Source organism: Echinops telfairi, unplaced genomic scaffold, assembly GCF_000313985.2.
Source record: "Echinops telfairi isolate 266 unplaced genomic scaffold, ASM31398v2 ScPeMD7_5;HRSCAF=22, whole genome shotgun sequence".
In the NCBI taxonomy this organism is placed as follows: domain Eukaryota; kingdom Metazoa; phylum Chordata; class Mammalia; order Afrosoricida; family Tenrecidae; genus Echinops; species Echinops telfairi.
The window spans coordinates 25,023,819-25,044,670 of record NW_022103901.1 but is presented as its reverse complement, the minus strand read 5'-3'; the positions used below and the strand labels follow the sequence as shown (position 1 = coordinate 25,044,670).

The window sequence follows — 20,852 nt, the reverse complement described above, 5'->3', positions numbered from 1 at the left end:
CCACCCAGTCTCGGTTACAAAAATATCTTGAACAGAGGTGCCATTGAATCCTGTGCTGAAATCTCCGCTCCGGGGGCAGCTGGCTGCCACAGACGGCCTTTTGGCAAAGCTGTCTGTTTTCATCAGGTGACTTCACTAGCAAAATCAAGTTCTTGCCCTTTCCCAGTGCCCGGCCCTCTGCCCCACCGGAGCCAGAACCCAGGGATGAGCAACGGCAGAGGGCTGTGTGCGTCTCCTTCTGGGAGTGTCGCGCCACTCGTCACCACTCCGGCTGCGCTACCGCTGTGGGGCCGGGCAACAGAGAACTGAGAGCGCACGAGCCTGTGCAGGCTCCCTGGGCAGGGTGGGGTGGGGTGGCCCGGAGACGGAGTCGCTGGCGGGCAGGGTCAGAGAGCTCCAAAGGTCTCCAGGGATCGGGGCTGAGCAGCCATTTCCTGGCACGAGAACGTGTAAGGTGGTCGTTTTGCAGCAGGCTAGAGCGAGGTGTGTGCAGACCCTACATCCCAAGACACTGGTTCTGCAGGCAACCCCCCGCTTCCCCCGCCAGGCATGGCCCTCCCCGATACTACGCGTTTCGGTCCACTCAGTGTCACTCATCAGAGGCCTGAAATCGGATTGTCTAGAAGCAAGCACATGCTCTGGGCGGGGGCAGCCTGGGTGCCATGCGCGCGCTCCTCCATGTGCAGGCAGACAAGTATGCTGGAAATATGCTGGCCACCGGGCTGGCCTCGGTTTCCCCAGTGCCCCGCAGGGAGAGCGGCAGGGAGCCGGGAGGGGACACAGCAGAGACGGGGCCTTGAGCAAGGTCAGGTTTATTAGAACATTTTCAGCTCAGACATGTTGGCGTGTGAAGAGGTCATTTCCCCCTCAAATCACGAACCTTTTTCGTTTTCTTTTCAAGGTTAAAGGCTTATGGGTGGTTTTACAGAAAAGAAAAAAAAAAAAGCAATCGAGGTGATTAGCGGATATGCAAAAGGGACCCACCCTCGGGCATACATTCCAAGGTTAAAATAAAACCCTGTAACTCGCCTAGTGATTATGCTAGCCAAACAGTGCAGAGGACATGGGGCGCTGAATGGCCGAGATGCTGGAAATGCCACGCGGTGATGGAGTGACCGGCTCAGGACACATGGAAGCCATGACAGACAGTGGGCTTGGAGAACCGTTCTCGTGGAAATGGAAGACAACCATGGTCTGATGTACCTCAACCCCCACTCCCAAAGCAGCCAGATCACCCTCCCTCCCCCTGGGAAACCCTGCCCTCTGGAGCCGCCACCCCAAAGACCAAGAACTGGACGCCTGGCAGACCTCCAGGAGGCACCCTGGGAAGGTCTACTGGCCCCGGGGGTCTTCAAGCTGGTGGCCCATTTGAGCGTTTGTAAGGAACGTGGAAATAAACCCAGGGAGGGGCCTGGAGTGGCCCCAGGCCTGGTAGAGCAGAGCGGGCCAAGGGGCTGTCGTCTGCCTGCTGCCCCTCCCCAGAGGATTTCTGCAGCTCTACCAGGGAGGGAGGGAGGGCTGGCTTCCTTGCCGTGGGCCTTAGGGAGGAGACCCGCAGAAGGGGCAGTGGCTGTGGACCACCGTCTTTGACATCTGACAGTCACGTGAGAATCTTCTCTTCTTTGGCACCTGCCTGGGTCCTGCCAGTAACACCGGGCTGTACAGCTCACCCCACCCTGCCAGGATCCCTGGTCTCAGACTCACACCCACACCCTCCTTCACTGCTCCTGTGACCTCTCCCTGCCACGGTCGGGAGGGTCCTCTCCCTGCAAGGCCCCAGGGGGCGGAAGGTGCACTTGCTGGGTTAGGAGGATGGAGGCCTTGATGTCCCACCAGCAGCCTGGCCCAGCGGCTGTGAATCTGGCTGGCTCTGCTCGAACCCCGGATGAGTTGGTCTTCGGAGCCACGTTTCCAAAGCGGGCCTAAGCCTATTTGCAATGAGCTCGGCTTTAGTTGGCGGGGCTTGCGCTTGGTTTGGGGGTGTTTGCAGGTGTGTGGCGGCTGGGGGAGGACAGTCAGGGTTAGCTTTTCGGTTCAGCAGTGTTCACATTTACTCGAAGGCCCCTCAGCTAGGATTTCCAAATCTCCTGGCTGTGGGGTGGCCTTGTGCGGCTCCTGTTACTGATTCCTCCCTCAAGAAAGACACGGCCGGCCAGGGAATAAAATCGGTAAGAGATTCTTATTCTCTGGAACGTAAGCCTTTCACCAGAGGTGTCTTCCAGTGTAACTTGGCGGAGCAGTTGGGATCTGGAAACAAGGATAAGATACTAAGAACACTGCGCTCGGCGAAGGGAACATTCCCAGGGGCTCGTGGCAGTGTGGCCGAGAATGGCTCACTGGGTCAGACCCGGCCGAGCTGGGCGAGCCCAAAGAAAACCTGCCGGCAGCCGCAGTGCACGGCAGCTCCTTCTTATGAAGGATGTCTCCTCTTTCTAGAATTCTCCACCTCTCACCCAGAGGTGACCCCCAAACTCACTTCTCTTTCTACATCCGGGTGTTTTCAGGTCCAGGGCCCTGAAGGATAGGGAGGGCTGGGGAAGTGACCGATGGGCAGTTTCTGACCCATGTTTATTGTAACTCCCAGGCCACGTGTTGGTGAGTCAGGGCCCCGCTATTCTTAGCACCTGACAATAAACCAGCCCAGTGGCTGGCAGGGGGCCCAAACAACCCACATCTGTGGATCGGTGTGTCCTATAGCCCTTTCCAAACCACTCCTAGCCTGCCACACTCAGCAGGCTATGGAAACCTATGTTCCCCAAATAAAACCAGGGCTTCCTGCTGGAGGCCCAAGCCCAACCCCAGCTTCCATGCAAAGGAAATGCTCAGGCTGAATGATGGAACTGGCACATGACAGAAAGAATGGAACCCAGTGGGCACATGTTAACTGGATCAGGCGCCCTTTCTGAAAGAAGCATGCAGCTATGTCTGCAGAGAGGGGATGAGGGTGCGTTTTGGAATTGTAGGAGAAAATGATGTCATTCCATGGAGGAAAATAATGTGAACAGTAACAATTGTGCTTCGTCTGTTTGGCATCAGATTCAGGGACCCCGGATCTGCCCCCTTTCTTTCCTTACTTTTGTTGGTGTGTGCTTGGTTGGAGGCTTGGGAATCATTTCAATGTCTAAAGACATCTGCAGGGAGTGGGGCCCAGCAAGGGAGGGTGGGGAGGTCAGAGCCCAGCAGGGCCACACAGATTTGGGGAGCCCAGGGAAGGGAACGTACATTAAGCAGGAAGTGCCCCAGTGTTTCCCAGGAGTCACCTGGTTGGGGGGGGGGGCGGGGGTGTCCAGGCACTGACTAAGGGAAGCCAAATAATTCACACTGGCTGCAAGAGCCCTCAGGACCCTGGGCCCCGGGAGGAGTCCGGGGACGTTGGCTACATAGAGGTGGGTCCTCCCTGCGTGCAGAAAGGGCCGGAGAGAAGTCGGAAGCGTGGCATGCATTCTAGCTGCAGTGTGTCCACAGAGCCGCCCAGAGCATCCTGTTCCTGTCGACGCTGCTCCCCAGCACAGGACACACTTAGGCCTCCTGACAACACATCACCTCTTGATACTTACAGTCCCGCCGTTGAGCACAACGGCCATCTCAGTGGGATGATACACGTTGCTCCTGAATGGAGCGCTAGGCCTGCTTCCCAAGCTGCCGTTCCGAAATCCCGCCGTTCGCAGAGCTGAGGGCATGGATGGCAATGCGACATGGGGGAGGGAAAAGGGGGGGGAGAGAGAGATTCTTTTTCCTGTTTTCTTCCCCTGCATCAAAGCTGCTCACTCCCCAAGCCCCCACCCCCAACTGGCTCCTCCCCTTTGTCACAAGCCTGAATCAAAACAAAAGTCTCAAAGGGGCTTTGTTCTCAGGCTCTACCACGGGGCTGGGAAGTCTGAGGGCTCAGGCTGCTCCTCCAGGTGCTGGGCTTTCCCCCCTTACCCCATGCAGCGGCTGCAGGATGCCTGGCAAGAGGGGCCCCCATGTCAGAAGGCCCCCTCACTCAGGGGGGCAGCATCTATGTCCAAAGCAGCCCATGGTCTCTCACACAGCACGCTGCTTCTGGGGACCCCGAGGCAGGAAACTGGGAACCCAGGTGTGAGGTGCATACTGTGGTCGGCAGGGGCAGAGGGACTCCCCCACATGTGCAAGTTTCTCTCTCCACAGGGACAAAAGGGCACTCTGGAGCCCAGTGGCTTACACTGGGAGGCGGGTCCCCAGCTGCTAGGCTTCGGAGGGAAAATAGTGGAACCGGATCAGGCCTGGCATCGTCACCACCTTCGTTCTCCAAGATAGCCTCACCGGGAGGGGCCTCCCAAAGGGGTCGTGTCAGCACCTACATCTGAACCAGAGAACCTGTGTTCTCAGCCTCCATATCTCCCCCGCCCACATTAGGTACAGATAGTCCTTTTATTAACGTAGTCCCTTAGAAGGAACCTGAGTTTGGGGATCGCTCCGAGTTTGGGGTAGAGGACATCGCCTACACACTTCACCTGCGAACTAAAAAGCTGGAGATTCAAGTCCCCCAGGGGCATCTTGGAAGAAAGGCCTGGGAGCGTTAGTTAGCCTGTGAGAGAAGATATGGGTGGAGTTTAGCCTGTGAGTCAGGTCTCAGCTTGATGACTTCCTCTGGAGGTGCGACCAGGATAAATGTCTCTCTGGCGGCAGGTCCCCTGCCCCCTCTGCCTTCACTTTCCTGTGATGCAGCCCCCGTCATTGGACCCACACAGCTCTGCTGCGCCCACCAGCCTGGGGTCTTCCTGCCTTCTGCATCATGCATGGGGCTGCATGAGTCTGGAGAGGGACTTATGGACGGGTATCGACTTCCACCTGGATCTGCACTGGGCTGGGAGTTGCTCGCTGGATGTAGAATGACTTCTTGAGATCACGCTCTCTCTGACACATGTGAGCGTCACTGGATTTGTTTCTCTAGGCAACCTGGCCGCACACAAGGCCTGACGATCTACTTCCAAAAAGCCAGTCTTTGAGAACCTAAACAGTTGTGTAAGCCTTCACCGAAAACCCAATCAATAGTATTTATAAAATAACCTCAGAAAGCCCCAATACTGCACCGTTCTACTCTGACCCATGTGGGGTCACGTGAGTCATGACCGGTGGGGTGTAGTGGGGCATGTGCGCTCCAAGGCAGACTTCCGTCAACTGTCTTCCAGGTCTTCAATGAGCTCACACCAGTTGTTCTCCCCACGGAGCCAAACAGGGAGTTGGAAGTGCAACGGGGTGCAGATGAGACAGCACCGAAGCCCTGCTTGAGAGGGAAGATCAAACAGAGCAGAGACTTGGCCTGCTGAGGCAGGAGAGTCTCATACCACTTTTCCTTCCAAGGGGCACAAGTTGTTTCTACTGCCCACCTGCGGAGAGCCCATCCTGAGCGTCCTTCTCTGCAGGGCTTATTTGTGGTTCTTTGCCGGGGCATATTCTCACCAGCACTAGATTCCTGTGAGCTTTGTCTAGAGCTGCCTGCTTTCCTGGCCTGGGGTGGGGGAGAGGACTCGTCACTTAGGCCTGGTCACGTAGGAGCCCTGGTGGTATAGTGGTTACACATTGGGCTGCGATCTACATGGTCGGCAGTTCGCAACCACCAGCAGCTCCTTAGGAGAGAGAGTGGGCTTTCTACTCCCATCAACAGTCCCGGTCTTGAAAAGCCACAGGGGGTCGCTGTGAATCAGCACTGACTCCATGGCAGTGAGTTTGGTTTGGGTTTGGAATCGGCGCTCAGGGAAAGGCACTCAGCCCCAACCGGAGGCAGCCCTGGGATGTCTCCACGCGTATACGTGGCCCTCTTTTTTTCTACCGGGACTCCATGCTGGTGTCGGACTGTGGGTTGCCATGACGGAACAAAGTCAAGAGACACAAACCAGCCTGTCATGGTTACAGCCTCCTGAGTTGAGCTGTTTCTGGAACCCTTAACGCAACACCGCTGTTGTGGCTTAAGGTGATTCAGATTGGGTTTTTATATTGCTTACAACTTCAAGAAACCAGACTGACTAACACCCTGTCCTGACCTGGGTCAGCTCTGAGAAGCTGAGCAGGGCTCACTCAGAGGCCCTAGGCCAAATGGCAGTGTTCTCCTCTGGCCAGTTTGGTCATCCCCCGACACCAACTCAGAGACTTCCTTGAGGTGCGGGGGGGCCGGTGTGTACACAACCCTGGGCCCCCTCCCAGCAGTAGGCAAGAGCCCACCTCTGGCTCCACTGAGAGGTGAACACCAAGGGTGGCTTGTTAGCGCTTTCCAAGATGTGATCGGAGGTGCGACATCCCTCAGTGTATTTTAATCTTTTAGCACACACCTCATGCCTGGGTTGATGATCACTGATGAGCAGCAGGCTGACGTTCCCACTTTGAAGAAGGAAATACGGACGTATAGAGTCTGGGGGTGCCACAGAACAGCCCAGGGGTGCCCCTGCCCTTTCCTGGGGGTGCTGGGATACTTTGGATGGGAAAGAGCCCGAGGCTGGCAGGAGGGCTGGCATGCAGGGGCAACAGGACAAGCCGCAGCACAAGTCTGGGCACGAGGGCTAGGGGGAAGGTCCCTCTCAGCCAGGGCCTGGCTCCCTCCCTACATTACAAGCTGGCTGAGGGCAACACCAAGGATGCCAACAGCTATTCTCATCGGGCCAGGGAGCATGCCCAGAAGTCCCCCAGGCAGCAGAGCAAGGGTTTCTAGAACAAAGGGATGGTAGCCTGGACTCCAATCAGCCGTCCTGTGAATCCCCCAGAGGCGCCTGGCCTGGCCTGGCCTGGGGCCTGCCTGCTGCTCCCAGGTGAGTTTTGGTTCTGGAACGATTTTGTTGCTTTCCTTCCTTCCACAAGCAGAGAACTGGCAGACCCAAACAGGACTATTGGGAAATACGGTCTGACAACATCCATGGTTGGGAACCAGTAAACCAGCTGCCATTGAGTTGACCCTGACTCGTGGGCATATGGGGTGGGGGGTGGGGGTGAGACTGCGCTGCACAGGGTTGGCGACGGCTGTGGTTTCCCCAGAAGGGGCAGGGTGCCTTGATCCTCTGACCTTTGGGTTCGCAGTGGAGGGGTTCACTGCGCTATCCAGGAGCTTGAGCTGGTGAGGAGGCAGGGGACAGGGCTGGAACACAGCTGTGAGGAGCAGTGGTAAATGAGTTCTTTCTGGGCAAGCATCCAACACCACGGCTAAGGTGTAAAGCAGATGCTACCCTGTGCTCTAAGGCATATATATATATATATATTTACCTCCCAAGAAGTGCACAAAGGTGAATGGCCAAGGGGGCTCACTCTTGAAATAATAGTTGTTTGTTGCTATTGGGGCCCGTGGGTGCCTCCCAGTAACCCCGGGCGACAGAAGAGAACTTCCTGGAAGGTGTTCTGCGGCGTTGGCACTCTTCATAGGGGCGTTTGAACTGCCAACCTTTAGGCCGAGCGCTTAACCGTTGTGCCAGCAGGGCTCCTTGTTTGTGGTAGTGGAAAGGCAGAAGGAAGCCAATACAGAAGAGGTTCGCCTGAGGAAGATCCGGCCATCGGCTCCTACAAAGACGAGGGCCAACAAAAGCCTCATAGGCATCCTGGTGGTGCCGTGGGTTACGTGTTGTGCTGCGATCCTCAGGGTTGGCAGTTCGAAACCACTAGTAGCCCTGCACTCTGCGGGCGAAAGACTGGGCTTTCTACTTCCCTTAACAGGGACAGTCTCGGAACACCCCCAGGAGTCGCTATGAGTCAGCACTGACTTGATGGCAGGGAGTTTGTTTAACTCTCCCATCCAGGGCCACTGAGTGGGAAAATATGGTATATTGCGAAACGCTTAGTGGTTCCCAGCCGCCAGCAGGCAACAGCAAGTTCTGAAAGTGGCCAGGTGCTGCACGTGCACAGCCCAGGTTACCTGCGCCAGCACTGCCATCTGGGCGTGGGCATGCGCACTCTGATTGCCGCCTGGTAGCCCTGGGGGCGGGGGTCATGGGGATGCTTCTGGACAGTTTCTACTTGTTTCCTTACTTGAACCTTCTACAAGATTAGCATCGATCCTTTATCACCCGCAGAGGGAAAATAAATGATTTTGGTTTGGGAAATGAAAGGAGCTGGTGGAAAGGACCCCGCCCGGCTGTGGGGCATGCCTGTGTGACACACAGGGCTGCAGCCCCCATAGCTCCCCTTAGCCAGCTGCGGGGCTGCTGACCGACCCGGGAGCCCATGTTCCTTGGGCGGACACACAAGTGCTAATGCGTGGTTCCCAGGGTGGATGCCCAGCTGCGCCTGGGGTCCAACAGCCTCACCTTTCGGACACTTGGGTGGATTCCAGGACCCATGGAGCCCATTCCGATGCATGGTGACCCCATAGGACAGAGCAGAACTGCTCCACAGGGTGAATCTGGGGGACCCGAGAGCCTCATCTTTCTCCCAAGGAGCAGCTGGTGGATTCCCCTGCCACCCAATAGTTCACCGAAACCACTACGCCATGAACTAGGAGAGGTGGAGGATGAAGGCCTGGACACTTCTCCCCACTCCTATGGGGGTTCCAACCTGGCCCTGCCTCCTGGACAACTCGCTGCGCCTCGCCTTTCTGAAGAAAGGGAGAGAGTAAGAGCCGAATAGCAAAGCTAGGCTGGCCTTCTGGCCTTTCTGCCCAGGACGTCAGATTAGCAGGCTTCCACAGAGGTGCCTTAACCTTCTTCGGAGTTCATATGGCTCCAACAATCTGACAAATCGACAGCTGGTAAGGGATGGCAGGAGCCAGGAGGTAGGGTCCTACCCCGGGGAGAAGGAAGATTGTGGGTGACACACATGTTCCTTTGACAGCCTGCAGCGGGCGAGCAGGGCTAATCCTGCATCATGACCAGCAAACTCAGCACTGCCCATGCTACTGGCACCTGGGCGAACTGCACAAAGCAAGGGAGGGGTCTGTGGTCTGGGCCACATCCCAGCCATACGTCCTTGGGAATGATCCAATGCCTTCACACCTCCGACTGTTCGTGTCAACCAGGGACTGCAGTGGTGCCTGCCTCACCGAGCAGACGTGAGGCTTAGGATACACGTCGGTTAAATACTTAGGACAGCACCTGCCATCTAGCGCTCACTAATGGAGACTTTGGCATGCGGGTTAGGCATTGGCTGCTAATTGCAAGGTCAGTGGTTCAAGACCACTGACTGGTCTTCAGGAGAAAGATGAGGCTATCTGTCAGCACCTGCCATCTAGCGCTCACTAATGGAGACATTGGCATGCGGGTTAGGCATTGGCTGCTAATTGCAAGGTCAGTGGTTCAAGACCACTGACTGGTCTTCAGGAGAAAGATGAGGCTATCTGTCTGCTCCCATAACAATTGACAGCCTCGGAAACCCTAAATAGGCTGATGGTTGTGGGTTTGGATTTGGTTGGTTTATGCCACTCCTAAGAAGGCCTGGTGGCATAGTGGTTATGCCTTGGGCTGCTAACTGCAAAGTCAGCAGTTTGAAACCAGCCACTCCTTGGGAGAAATGTGGGACTTTCTACTCCCCTAAAGAGTTTGTAGTCTCAGAAACCCACAGGGGGGCAGTTCTACCCCGTCTTATTGGGTTACCTGAGTCGGAATCAGCTGGATGGCAAAGCATTCGGTTTTGGAAGGAGCCCTGTTGGCACAGTGGTTAAAGCGCTCACTGCCAACCAAAGGAAACCTTGTAGGGCCGTCTCTACTCTGGTCTGTAGGCTTGCTTTCAGTTGTGTCAACTTGGTGGCTGTGCATTTGTCTTTGTAGCTGCTACTCCTAGGTAGCACAGTGGTTAAAGGGCTGGCTGTTCACTGAAAACTGCAGTTCAAACCCACCAGCCACCCAAGGGAAAGCTGTGGCAGTCTGCTTCCCTAGGACACTAGCCGTGGGACCTCAAAGGGGCAATGCTACTCCATCCTACAGGGTCACGGTGAGTCAAGACTGCAGGCTCAGCTCCTCCCCACAGCACTGCCTCTGAAGGTCACAGCCCACAAGACCCTGCGCCGCTCACTGGCTTTGTGAGACACAGGGCCGCCGCAAAGTGGAATCCTGAGGGCATGAGCGGTTTGGTTTTCGAGCTCTGCTCCGACTGGGAAGAACTACCCTTCTTCTCCTTCCATCATTACAGTAAGGGCTGCTGTGGCCCAGTGGTCAGGCCCTTAGCTGAAGCCCTGGCTGCACAGAGGGAGAGTGGCAGTCTGCTTCCGTAAGGATAACTGCCTAGAAAGCCCCGTGGGGCAAATCTACTCTGCCTGTAGGGTGGCTACACACTAGCACAGACTCGAAAGCAGTGGTTCGATGCGGGTCCCTCTGGAAGTCCCTGATATGCTTGAGGTGACAGGGAAATGACACCGTTATTGATTTTGAGTTCTGAGAACCTAATCAATACTCCTTAGCCACTTTGTAATTGCTGACAGAAGGTGTCCAGGTGCCTGTTACATCCCATTCCCCCCTCCCCGCCAGTCGGCCTGCAGCAGCCTGCAGCCCTGTGCACCCAGACAACACTGCCGTAAGGCCAGGGGTTGTGTCCAGCTAGTCACCAGGATGAGGGGGGGTGATCATGACAGTGGGAACTAGGAGGGGGTAGTTAAAAGCCCCAGGCCCTGTCCTTCAGAGGGTCATTGAGGAGACTAATTCCAGAGTCCCCAGAGGGCCCCTGGCAAGACTGAGGCACAACTGCTCAGGGTAGTGTTTCTGCCATTCTGGTGTGCCCGACTCCCCTGCCACCTGCCCATACCCAGCTGTCACCTCAGGCTCCACTATCAAGGGGACCACATGCCACAGGGCAGGATCTGCAGGGACGTTTCGCTAATTATGATATCACTGCCTCATGTCTCTACCCAAAAGACTCTCATGCCTGTTTCACAGAGAGGAAAAATGAAGGCTCCGAGAGGCTGAGTAATATTCTCAAAGCCACACATCTAGGAATGGGCAGAGCCAAGAATGGGACCCAGACACCTGACCCCGGGTCCAAATTCCTACATTCTCGGTGTCTGAGGTGGGGAAGGGACAAGAGCACTGACCCTCGCAGTCCACTGCTGCCACCTGGCACATACATTGTCCACCAAATAGTCCAGGGATGAGCATGAGTGTCAGAGTGACAGGGCCAGGGGCAGGAGGGGGTGGTGTGGTCAGCAAAAGGGGCAGCTTTGGCTCTGTGTGTGTATGTGTAGGGGTGATGTTGGCGATGTTGGCCCAGCATGGCCACTTGTGACTTCTTAAATAAAAAATCTAGAATTCTGTATTCAATTAGTTGGCAATTGGTACAGGGGAGAAATAAAAAAGGAGAGTAAAACTCCATGCCCAGGGCTGGTTTGGGGGACCCCCATGAGTGCCTGGAATGGGGCATTGAGTCCCTCGGGAAGAGCAGCAGGGCCCTCCCGCGGGCCCCGACCCACCTGCGCTGTGCTCGTCCATGGAGAAGGCCTTGTTCTCCATGTACGTCCGCGGCAGCTGCACGTCTTCCTCGAAGGCCGTCTCCCGCATCCTGGGCTGTGACGTGTCAAAGTAGTTGGGCGTGGTCTCCTGCGGGGCCGGGAGGATGGCACAGTGGATCTCCGGGATGGCGTGGAAGATGACGAAGACCCAGCCGTTGGCCACCAGCGTGATGGCCAAGGTGGGGTCCCCCCAGGTCTCTCCCTGCCTCAGCTCGGCGTTGCCAAACAGGTACATGGTCATCCAGGCGACCCAGATGAGCACGGAGAGGAAGGTGGTGACCAGGAGGCAGGCCCCGTTCTGCTTCCACTTCTTGAACTTGCCGCACAGCGTGCAGAGCGCCAGCCCCAGGGCGGCCACGAGCAGGACCATGTCGTAGGTGAGGGCCAGCACGAAGTCCAGCGGCTCGTAGGCGCAGGCCGGCTTGGCGTCGCGCAGCACCGTGAGCACGAGCCACTCGACGGCGATGATGACCTGCACCAGCATCAGGCACAGCGCGGCGCCCGCCAGCTGCCAGCCCGAGCGGCTCTTGCCGTGGCGCACCAGCCTGCGCACACGCCACGCCTGGCTCAGCAGGCACGAGAAGCAGAGCGCGAAGAGCACGCCCCAGAGGAAGCGGCGCACCGAGCAGATGGTCTCGTCCTCCCGGATGATGAAGGCAAACGTCAGCCCGAAGAGGCCCAGGGTCCCCAGGAGGAAGAGGAAGTGGAGGCCCACGGGGTCCCTCTTCTCCTTGTCCTTGATGAAGGGCAGCCGCACCAGCAGGATCAGCAGCAGCAGCAGCGTGATCAGGGCCCCGGCGCCGGCCACGGCCTCCACCACGATGCCCCAGATGGTGTCCAGGTCGCACAGGGACACGTACTGCGGGAGGAGGTCCAGCCCGCAGCCGCGGGATGTGCTGGCGTTCTCCGCCGCCCCGGCGGCGAGCATGAAGAACAGGAGCAAGGCGGGGGCCTGGTGGGCGCTCATCTTTCTCTGAGATTGGAGTCCATCCGTTCCAGGAGAAGGGTGGCGGGCGGGGAAGAAAGAACAATTCGTGGTGAGTCACCTACCTCCTCAGTTTCTTTTTACATATCTGATGGCCCATAGGGGAAGGCTGTCCTGGTGATGCAGGGGTTGAGAGCTAGGCTGCTCACCCAAAGGTCGGTGGTTCAAATCCACCAGCTTCTCGGGGTGAGAAAGATGTGGCAGTCTGCTTGTGTCAAGAGGACGGCTTTAGGGCCCTATGGGGCAGTTCTATGCTGTCCTGTAGGCTCACTATGAGTCGGAATTTATATGAGCAATGTTTCTTTTAGCCCGTCTGGCACCTATGGGTGCATTGGGGAAAAGCACCCTTTGGCTGAGGCAGCGAGGACCCCACAGGGCAGAGGAGGCCCAGGCTAGGGCCCATTTGCACTTGCAGCCAGAGCAAAGAGCCTGCCCAAGTACAAGAAACGACCCTGCATCTGGCTGGCACACGAGCTACAAACTCAGGGCACTTTGGAGGAACCAAGGAATTCCCTGACGGGCCAGGGAGCCATGGGGAGTGGTGGGAAGCGGAGCTACAAAAGGCACTCACACCAAGACAACACAGATCCGGGCTGCTGAACTCCCTCCCTCACCCGGTGGCCTCATTAACCAGGAACCACCTCTGGGTGGCTGACTGGAAGGCAGGGAGGGGCACTCAGTGCCTCTCTACCTCCTTTTGTAGGCGGTGAACTTGACACCAGTCTGGTCTGTCTGACTTCTCAAAAACAGACAAGACCTCTTCAGCCTCAGTAATGATCACCCATGGCTGCTGGGATGGACGGGGGCGGAGCAACACCTTCAGCCCCCAATGGCTAACAGGGTCCTGGGGGATGGGGGAGCCAAAGTCATGACCCAACTCCTAGAAACGACCACCCCCTTTTAGAAGCCTCACACGTGGCCTCCGTGGCACTCAGTATTCAGAGGGTCCGTATTTGTGAATCCATCACTTGCTACAAAAGTACTCGTGACCCCCAGACCCACACCTCAGGTACGGGGCATTTGAAACTACGGGCATGCGCAGAGGTGTGAAGGCCACAGGTCAGCTGGTGCACATGCAGGTCCAGCATGAATGTGCTCAACGTTCACCGTGCCTTACAGACCGGACCTACTGAGAATCAGGCGACTCAGCTGTGTCCTGGCCAACCTCACCCCCGGCCCTGCAGGTCTGGTCTTCAGGCCAAAGCCCCGTCATTGGCGTACCTCAGGCCTCTTGTCACCCCTTCCTGTGCCCCTCCTTGCATGACACTGCTCCTCCGCCACTGATCTCGGTGCTTGGGTCCTCAGCTCAGACCCTGGCCAAGGTCACACCATTACTGTCCACGGAGCCCCTGGTCGGTTTCTTCTGCCCATATCTTTGGTTCTTCGTCCTCCACTTCCTTTCCTGGTCAGGGGCAGGACCTTCACCTGGCAGGTCAGTGTACAGTACACCTAGCTTTCTCAGCGTGGTCCACATGATTGTCTTTGCGGCGGAATCATTCTTTGAGGTGATGTGTGTGTATGTGTGATTGAAGCAGCATCCTTGGACTCCCCCCCCCCAAGGGGCTGGTAGCCCTTTTCCTCCAGCTGTGAGGCAGAAGAAATGCCCCAAGATGAAGTCAAATGTTGGGGGGTGGGATGGGGGGACAGGCAAGCAAAACTGACCTAGGCAGCGACCCACTGTGTCAATTCTAGCTCACACACTGTGTGAAGGAAGTCCTTAGGGAATGAAAGGCTCTTTCTTCAGGCTCCTGTTCTACTCCAGAACCACCAACCTTCCTCTGGAGGGGAGTCTGCCCCCCTCAGGTGGATTTCCTCCATCCTATCCCGGTGGGGCAGGTCAGGCCCCCTTGAAAGACCACCCTGAGATATCCGCCCACCTTATTGGGAGAGAGCTGCAGTGGAATTACATTTTGAGACACCTCCCCATCCCCAAGCCCTGGTGATGCAGTATGTAAGCACAAGGCCCTAACCAAAGGGTCAGAGCTTTGAACCTACCAGCCACCTACCAGAGAAAGGTGTGGTCACCTGCTTTAGTCAGGATTGCAGCCTTGGCCAGCCTGTGGGGCCCACTCTACCCCATCTGGACCCTTGTGCTGTATCAAGTATCCCAGCATCCTGCTCTGGCAAGGGAAGACCAGGATCCACTCCCGAGGCCGTCCCTGATGGCTTCCTAGTCACACGGCCTGCCATCGTGGCAGCGTATGCTCTGTCCACACACAACTATGCAGTTCCTAACCTATTTGGCTGTCTACCTGTGGGTTTCGACCCCTTTAGGGGTTGAACGACTCTTTCACAGGGGTTGCCTAAAACCATTGGAAAACATCACTGTAGCAAAATGACAGTTATTAAGTAGCAACAAAATAATGTTATGGTGGGGGGTCACCACAGTATGAGGAACTGTATGAAAGGGTCGCGGCATTAGGAAGGTTCAGAACCACTGCTTTAAAGACTTGGTTTGGAGAACATTCAGCACATTAAGAGACATAGCTCTTAAAACTGCTCGCTGGGGGAGGGAAGAAAAGGGGAGCTGATAGATACCAAAGGATCAAAAAGAAAATAATGATGGCAAGATATGTACAAAGATGCTTGATACAATTGAGTAAGGATTGTTATAAGAGCTGTAAAAACCCCCAATAAAATAATCTCTTAATAAAAAAAAAGAAAAACAGTAACATTGGAAAAGGAGACGATGTCAAAAAGTTCTGGGAGAAAAAGAATGTTTTGAAACTGATTGTGGTAGCAATTGTATAATACTGCTTGATGTGATTGAACTAGGGAATGATATGATACCTGTACTAACTCCCAATTAATAATTAATTAAAAAAACAAAACAAAAACTGCTCACTGGCATTAACTCCTGGGGCCCACCTTCGGATAGGGGGTCCATGCTGTGGACACTTTCCTTCCTCCATGGTCCTGCGTGGTACCCAGCCCCGCCAGCCTGCTGGGAACCAGCGCTGAAGAACTGGATGCGTCGGAGCAAAATGCCATCCACTCACCAGCATGGTGGAGGGACTCGGGTTCCCTCAGCCAGGTCATCGATGGCAGATGCCAGTAGTACAAGAACCACCTCCCGTGGGCCCTCTGGTTCACAAGCAACTAACCCCCTCCGGAGGGTAGCGGGGAGGATGACAAGCAGCCATGCGGATCTCTGTCATCCTGATCTGGTCAACCCTTCCACGGACGCTTAGTTCCATGCTCAGCCACAACCAGAGAAGCTGGAGGTTCACACACACCCAAAGGTGCCTTGGAAGAAAGTCCTGGCGATCCGCTTCTCCAAAGGTCACAGCCCTGAAAACCTCTTGGAGCAGTTTCGCTTGGCAGCCCAGCCTCACGAGTTGGAATTCATTCAACCGACGTAACTGGCTTGGTCCGGGTTTCTTTTCGGGATATTTTTGGTTGTTAAATTGCTACTGGCAGCTAGCGGGTGGAGCTCCTGGAGGCTGGTAAACATCTGACAACTCAAAGGGCAGCTGCTTCTCCTCACTGACCCAGAGGGCTCGCCTCTCTCCAAACCTAGCTGCCAATGTGGACTTCATTTCCCCACCCGCCCCCTTCCCGGCTGGCATTCCAATCACAGGACACCCGTGGGGATGGCCCACTGGAATGGCGGCCTTGCTTCTGAATGTGTGCTGCATTCCTCAGGCCGCAGTCTGGGTCTCAGGCTGCCTTCCTTTCTGCCTCAGGAAACAGACCCACACCTGCTTTCCCTGACTCAGACCTGGCCATCTGAGTATTGTCCCACCTTTGCCACAGTGATGGGTCCGCAGACAGGCAGCAGGCCTGGACCAGACCGACGAGAATCACCCCTAAGATGTTTTGCTGGAATTTATTGGAAAGAGGTCTTCACTTTCTGCTGGGGTTGATAAACTAGATTCTGGAGGGTGGGGGGACCTTGTCCTGCCATCTGGATATGTATAACCCCATCAGAGGGTCAAACTGGCCAAACATTGAATGAACTCACTCCTAAGGTGATGGTGTAGCAAGAACCCTAGTGGTGTAGTGGTTATAAGTTGGGCTGGGAGCCTCAAGGTCAACACTTTGAAACCACCAGGTGTCCTGTGGGAGGACAGAGCTTTCTACTCCCATTAACAGTGACCGTCTTGGAGGCCTGCAGGGGCAGTTCTCTCCTGCCCTATTATAGGGTTGCTCTGAGTTGGCATTGACTCCGTGGCAGAGAGTGTCTTTGCTTGTGGATTTGATGGCGGCAACAGCTTCCCCTTGTTGAAGCATGTGATGTCAGATAGTACTGATGATTTCTCGGACCTTATAGGGCCCGGGGGCTGGACAGGCCCCACCCTTGATGCTAGAAGGATGTCCTCCTGGAGCTGCAGGAGGACACAGGGGAGTAAAGTTCACCTGGAGATAAGAGCAAAGTGTTGGCGAGGAGTCTCAATCATGACCCGCCAAATGCCTGAGCCCAGTCATGTCTACAGCAGGGCCTGGTCTTCGCAGTTACGGCGGCCATGTAAACCACCCCCACCCCTGATTTTTTTGACTTAAGTCCGTTTGAGCCGAGTTTCTGTCCCTTGTCAACCAACAAGTCCTAATACTCCTCCCCAGTCATGTGACCTCTTCTCTCAGAAAGCCTTCCTCACTCAGTGCCAAGACGCAAGGACCTCCAAGAGATAGCAGCCACCCCACCGTGTGGAACAATTTCCTGGCAGGTTGGCCTCAGAATGAAGTTGAGTCTGGCTTGTCTGGGGCTTCTGCTGGGATTCAGAATCGCCTGGCGGCCATCTTTCACAGCCATGTTGGCAGCAGCATCAAAAAGTAATAGCCACTGCTTCAACGCATGGTGACTTGTGTGTGTCAGAATACAACTGAGCTCCACGCGGTTGTCAATGGCTGGTTTTGTGAAAGCAGACTGCCAGGCCTTTCCTCTGCAGCCCCCCTGGTTGGACCTGAACTGCCAGCCTCCGTTAAGTTTGTTCACATTTCAAGTTAATGGTGTGACCCCCCAAGGGGCTCTGGCAGGAAGAACACAGAGCCTCCTTGTTCCGGGCACCCTTCTTGGGACTTCACGCGCAGCATCTTAGGCTATCTGCACGCTGGTCCTGTGGGGTGGGTGCTATTGCAACTGGCCTTTCCCCAGAGAGGATACTGTGGGACGAGGTCAGCTGGCCTGTCCAGGTCAGAGAGCTAGAAAACAGTAGAGCAGTCAAGCGCTGGGTTCTGTTGGTCCAACTGAGAGGCAGCGCACCGCTACACAGTCTATGATAGTGACAATGTGAGGTACGAACCATGGCTGGTACTACCAACTGGAGGCAGCACTGCAACCCCATCAGACATTGTCACTACCACAGGATTATGTCAGAGATGATTCAGTGCACCTGGAAGTGTCTGATGCTCTTTCATGCACAGAAAGGCACCTCGTGCACGAAGGCAACATTTGACTGATATCAGACACAAACTGTATGTACATACTCAATTCAGAGACAGATTTAGGAGCTGAATTTCGTCGGGGGACTGTCTGTACTGTTCCCGAGTTGCCACTGCAGCCGAAGGCTCTAGAAATATCACCTGGCAGGCCCTCTGCTGGCCGGTCCCTCTGAAGTGGGCCCCGCTCCCTCGGTCATGCAGTCTTTTGATCGTGGTCTCTGTAGCACGGGCGGCACTTTTCAATGATCTCCTTCCTCTTCTGCTAGGTCTTGTTCTCCAGTGCCTTGTCTACAGGAAGGCTTCAGGATCCAGTTGCTGAATGAATTGATAAGCAGTCTTGAACCCTCACAGCACTCAGACACTCGGGGTGGCTTTACCCGTCTGTGTTGCAACAAGCCCAGCAGGTGACTGACCGGTAGATACCCCCAGGTAGGGAGAGGAGGACAGATGTAGCAGGGGGAGCCTGGCCCCTGGCCTGGGCACCTTCCTCTCCCCACTGCCGTAACCCCTCCACCCTGCTACGCTAGCCACCTGTTGCCACCCCCCACCAACCGGGGCTGGTAACTCTGCAGCTCCCCAAAGCGAGCAATGCCCATTTAGAGGTTGTGGGCTAGCCCGAGGCAGGCCTGATAGGATGAGATGAATATGTGGCAATAAGCCCGTGGGACGCAGGCGTGCGTCTCGTCCGAAGGAGCCAAGAGAAGAATTAGTGTGTGCGGCCTTGAGACTTGGCTCCCATGCTAATCACTCGGCTGCCAGCCGGGCTTAGAACATGAGCCTCATTCCGATACTCTGAAGTTCACCACATTCACATGTACAGCACAGGCACAAGCACACGTACAAATACACCCCCGATCTGTAGAGGGGCCCAAAGCCCCTGGCAGGTGGTGAAGAAACAGCTCCATGTCCCCACAAAAGGGTCTTGCAGACAAGACCCCTCCTGTGAGGGGGTGGGGAGGGGGACAGGGCAGTTGTGTGGAGACCACTTCTGTAGCCTGATGTCCCCAGCCTGGCCCTCTCCAGGGCACCCTGTGAAGAGGCTGAACTTGGGAGCCAGACCTCCCAGGTGCACATTTTATCACCTGGCTAGCACCCAGTGATGCTGGCAGCAACTTCTCTTGCTTTATACTTATAATTCACTCAGTGGCAAAACAAGGGTGAGACCAGCACCCACCTCAAGAGGTTTCTGGGATGATGAAAACAAACTGGGGTTCCGGAAAAGAGTCCCTGGGTGACACAAAGAGTTAAGCACTTGATGACTCAGCCAGAAGTTGGGATGACTGGGTGCCTCAGAAGAAGGGCCTGGCGATCTGCCTTGGAAAGGTCACAGCCTTGAATACAGCCTTGAGAGTTCAAGGCCAGGCTGGGTGCTCTGACGCCCGACCTTTCACAAGGCACCAGACACTCTCTGCAGGGAGATCCAAATAGACAAACCCGCTAGGGAACGCGCCATTAGAACCGGCCTCCCCTGGCCTGCTACCAGCAAAGATCCAAGGCCACGCCATCCCAGTTGGTCAGAGGTACCTCAAACCCACTTTCTCTAAGACAGCGGTTCTCAACCTGGGGGTTGAAGAACCCTTTCACAAGAGTCACCTAAGACCCTAGTTCTGATGGTCTTAGGAACCGAGACACTGCTCTTCTATCCGTCTCCAGGTGGGTCTGCCCACATACAGTTACCCACATATGGGGGTCACCACACCATGACAAACTGTATTAAAGGGTCTCGGCATTAGGAAGGTTGAGAACCACTGCTCTAAGGAGGAGCCCTAGTGGGCTGTGGCCAGCGGTTACAATGCAGCAGCTGCTCCCAGGGAGAAAGCTGCCTGTTCCCCATGAAGACCGGCGGTCCTGGAAACCTTATAGAGGGGTCCCCATTGAATCAGGACCAGCTGGATGGTGATGGGAGTCCTGCAAGGGTGGAGGGAGGATGCTAGGTCACACAGCAGGTGGGGTGTGATACGCCCTGCAGGTGGGTGCCGTGTCCCTATGCACACCTGGCACATCTCCTCTAGAGGAAGATCTAGGGAGAGGAACCCCAGAGAGAACTTGGTTTTGTAGCTGTGTGACCTTGGGCATGTCACCTGACCTCTCTGAACCTCAGTGTCTTCTTCTGCAAAATGGGGAAAATGACACTCGTAGGCCTCAAACAGAGGGTGTGACAAAACCACGTGAAGTGAAACACCCTCAGTGCCAGGCACACAGGACCCGCTTCTTATTGTCTGGGGAGCGGGCGTGGGGGAGGACTGAGGAATTCACGGCACACCTGGGATCTGGCCCCTTTCCTCTTCCTTCTGTAACCGCCCCCCCCCCCAGTGGAATCCCCTGATACATCATTCCAGGCAGCGGCCCAGAATGGGGCTGAGAAGCCGGGGTCCTCAATGCAGGCAGTTACACGAGGTCCCAGCTCACTCCTGCTACAGCCGCAGCGCACTTCCTGCCTGCTGGGCTCATACGGTTACAAGGTTTCCTGACATTAAACTCTTTCCCAGATCAGCAGCAGCCGGTGATAGCTTTTCCAAAGTTGCACAACCTCCAAATCTCCATTCCCCAGGCTTCATTCCTTCATTCACCAGCTGAAGTGGGGGCTATCCAATGAAAAAAATACCCAGGGCCCCAAGAACACAAACTCCGTGAGTCATGAATATGCAAAGTAGCTCCAACCCTTAGAGAAAAGCAACCATTTAGATGCAAATTGCATCCTTGGCCACCCTTTCTGGGGTGGACAGTGGCTCTCGCAGGAAGCATGGTTCTGAGGACAGTGGGCTCTGGGTGGGAACTGGGTAGGGCCAGCAACTGCTCAAAAGTGAGGAGTGGGCTTAAAAATCCCAGCCACTCCTGTCTCCTGGGGCTGCCCAGGCTCAAGTCCCAGTGGACCCAGCTCCTCTGAGATGCCCGGCGCCTCTTCATCACCGTGGGGAGGTGCAGGCATATTTGAAAGGCTGGGCCCCTGCTCAAACTCTCTTCAAGGTTCTCTGACTCAAGTCTTTTCCATGGGCCCCTTCCCCCCTCGGCACACATCTGCCTACTCCCTCCAGCCACAATGGCCTTTGTTCAGCTTCTGGATCATTCCCACCTCAAAGCCTTCCCCAGCCAGTGTTCTAGGCCTGTTTCCCC

At 55.7% G+C, this 20,852-nt stretch overlaps 1 protein-coding gene across 3 annotated transcripts in view; it reads right to left on the bottom strand.

The window, feature by feature from the left end:
• Nucleotides 1–795: 795 nt before the first annotated feature.
• Nucleotides 796–20,852, bottom strand: part of GPRC5B (G protein-coupled receptor class C group 5 member B) — a 22,631-nt gene continuing 2,574 nt past the window's right edge. For 2 of the 3 annotated variants that reach the window (XM_045285978.1, XM_045285977.1), the window contains exons 2-4: nucleotides 11,333–12,344; nucleotides 3,558–3,670; nucleotides 796–2,247 (exon numbers count right to left, since the gene is read on the bottom strand). In XM_045285978.1, coding sequence (XP_045141913.1) covers nucleotides 2,203–2,247; nucleotides 3,558–3,670; nucleotides 11,333–12,338 — 1,164 coding nt within the window. In that variant the 5' untranslated portion in view covers nucleotides 12,339–12,344 and the 3' untranslated portion in view covers nucleotides 796–2,202. Of the gene's footprint in view, nucleotides 2,248–3,557; nucleotides 3,671–11,332; nucleotides 12,345–17,879; nucleotides 18,064–20,852 lie in introns of those variants that run through there. The other variant, XM_004705743.2, reaches the window with a different exon arrangement.